At 56.6% G+C, this 1,358-nt stretch overlaps 1 protein-coding gene across 1 annotated transcript in view; it reads left to right on the top strand.

The window, feature by feature from the left end:
• Nucleotides 1-1,358, top strand: part of RTEL1 (regulator of telomere elongation helicase 1) — a 49,256-nt gene that overhangs the window by 14,040 nt on the left and 33,858 nt on the right. The window contains exon 10 of the mRNA XM_011992438.1: nt 569-722. Within this exon, the coding sequence (XP_011847828.1) occupies nt 569-722 (154 nt within the window). The remainder of the gene's footprint in view (nt 1-568; nt 723-1,358) is intronic.

Consider the following 1,358-nt stretch of genomic DNA (forward strand, 5'->3'; position numbering starts at 1 on the left):
GGCTCCCGATCCTGTCCTGCTCTGTGGTGATCCCGGTGATTCGGGCCCCCAATCCTCTCCCACTCTGTGGTGATCCGGGTGATTTGGGCTCCCGATCCTGTCCTGCTCTGTGGTGATCCCGGTGATTCAGGCTCCTGATCCTGTCTTGCTCGGTGGTGATCCCAGTGATTCGGGCCCCTGATCCTATCCTGCTCTGTGGTGATCCGGGTGATTCGGGCCCCTGATCCTGTCCTGCTCTGTGGTGATCCGTGTGATTCGGGCTCCTGATCCTGTCCTGCTCTGTGGTGATCCGGGTGATTCGGGCCCCCAATCCTATCCTGCTCTGTGGTGATCTGGGTGATTCAGGCTCCTGATCCTATCCTGCTCTGTGGTGATCCCGGTGATTCAGGCTCCTGATCCTATCCTGCTCGGTGGTGATCCCAGTGATTTGGGCCCCTGATCCTGTCTTGCTCTGTGGTGATCCGTGTGATTCGGGCCCCTGATCCTATCCTGCTCTGTGGTGATCCCGGTGATTTGGGCTCCCGATCCTATCCTGCTCTGTGGTGATCTGGGTGTGCTCGGACTCCAGGAGAAGATGTGTGAAGAATCAGCGTCCTTTGACCTGACCCCCCATGACCTGGCTTCAGGACTGGACGTCATAGACCAGGTGCTGGAGGAGCAGACCAAGACTGCGCAGCTGGGCGAGCCCCACCCGGAGTTCAGCACAGACTCCCCCAGCCCAGGTGCGTTCATAGCCAGGCTGCTTGGTCCTGAGGCCTGCGCTGCTGCAGGGGGCAGCCTGCCCTGTGGCTGTGTGTGGTCGGCCTGGGCACTGTCTGTTCAGGCTGGCACTGCAGGGCACCCACTTCTCTCAGAGGCTTCTCGGGTGTGAATTGTTTGGGGTCCTGTAGGCTGTGGAAGGGCTGGTATCGTTCAGTAGTTCTGGTATTTTCCGAAGACCTATGTCTTCTCCCAGCCAGTGTCAACTTGGCCTCTACTGTGTAAAATTAGAGAACTATACTTTGTGAAGCTGAGATGGGAGCATCGCTTGAGGCCAGGAGTTCGAGACCAGCCTGGGCAACATAGCGAAACCTCGCCTCTACCAAAAAATTAGCCAGGTGTGGTGGTATGGTCCTGTGGTCCTGTGGTCTGAGCTTTTCTGGAGGCTGAAGTGGGAGGAGCTCTTGAGCCCGGGAGGCAGAGCTTGCCCCAGATGGCTCCACTGTACTCCAGCCTGGGCGACAGAGTGAGGCTGTCTCCAAAAAAAAAAAAAAAAAAAAAAAAAAAACTAACTATATTCACTGTAAGGGCATTTTGCGTGTTTAAATGACCCACACATCGGGCCTGCATCACTTGCTGTGCCCGTAGGTTCCTTCCCA

The sequence above is a fragment of the Mandrillus leucophaeus genome, unplaced genomic scaffold (assembly GCF_000951045.1).
Source record: "Mandrillus leucophaeus isolate KB7577 unplaced genomic scaffold, Mleu.le_1.0 Scaffold41, whole genome shotgun sequence".
Classification (NCBI taxonomy): domain Eukaryota; kingdom Metazoa; phylum Chordata; class Mammalia; order Primates; family Cercopithecidae; genus Mandrillus; species Mandrillus leucophaeus.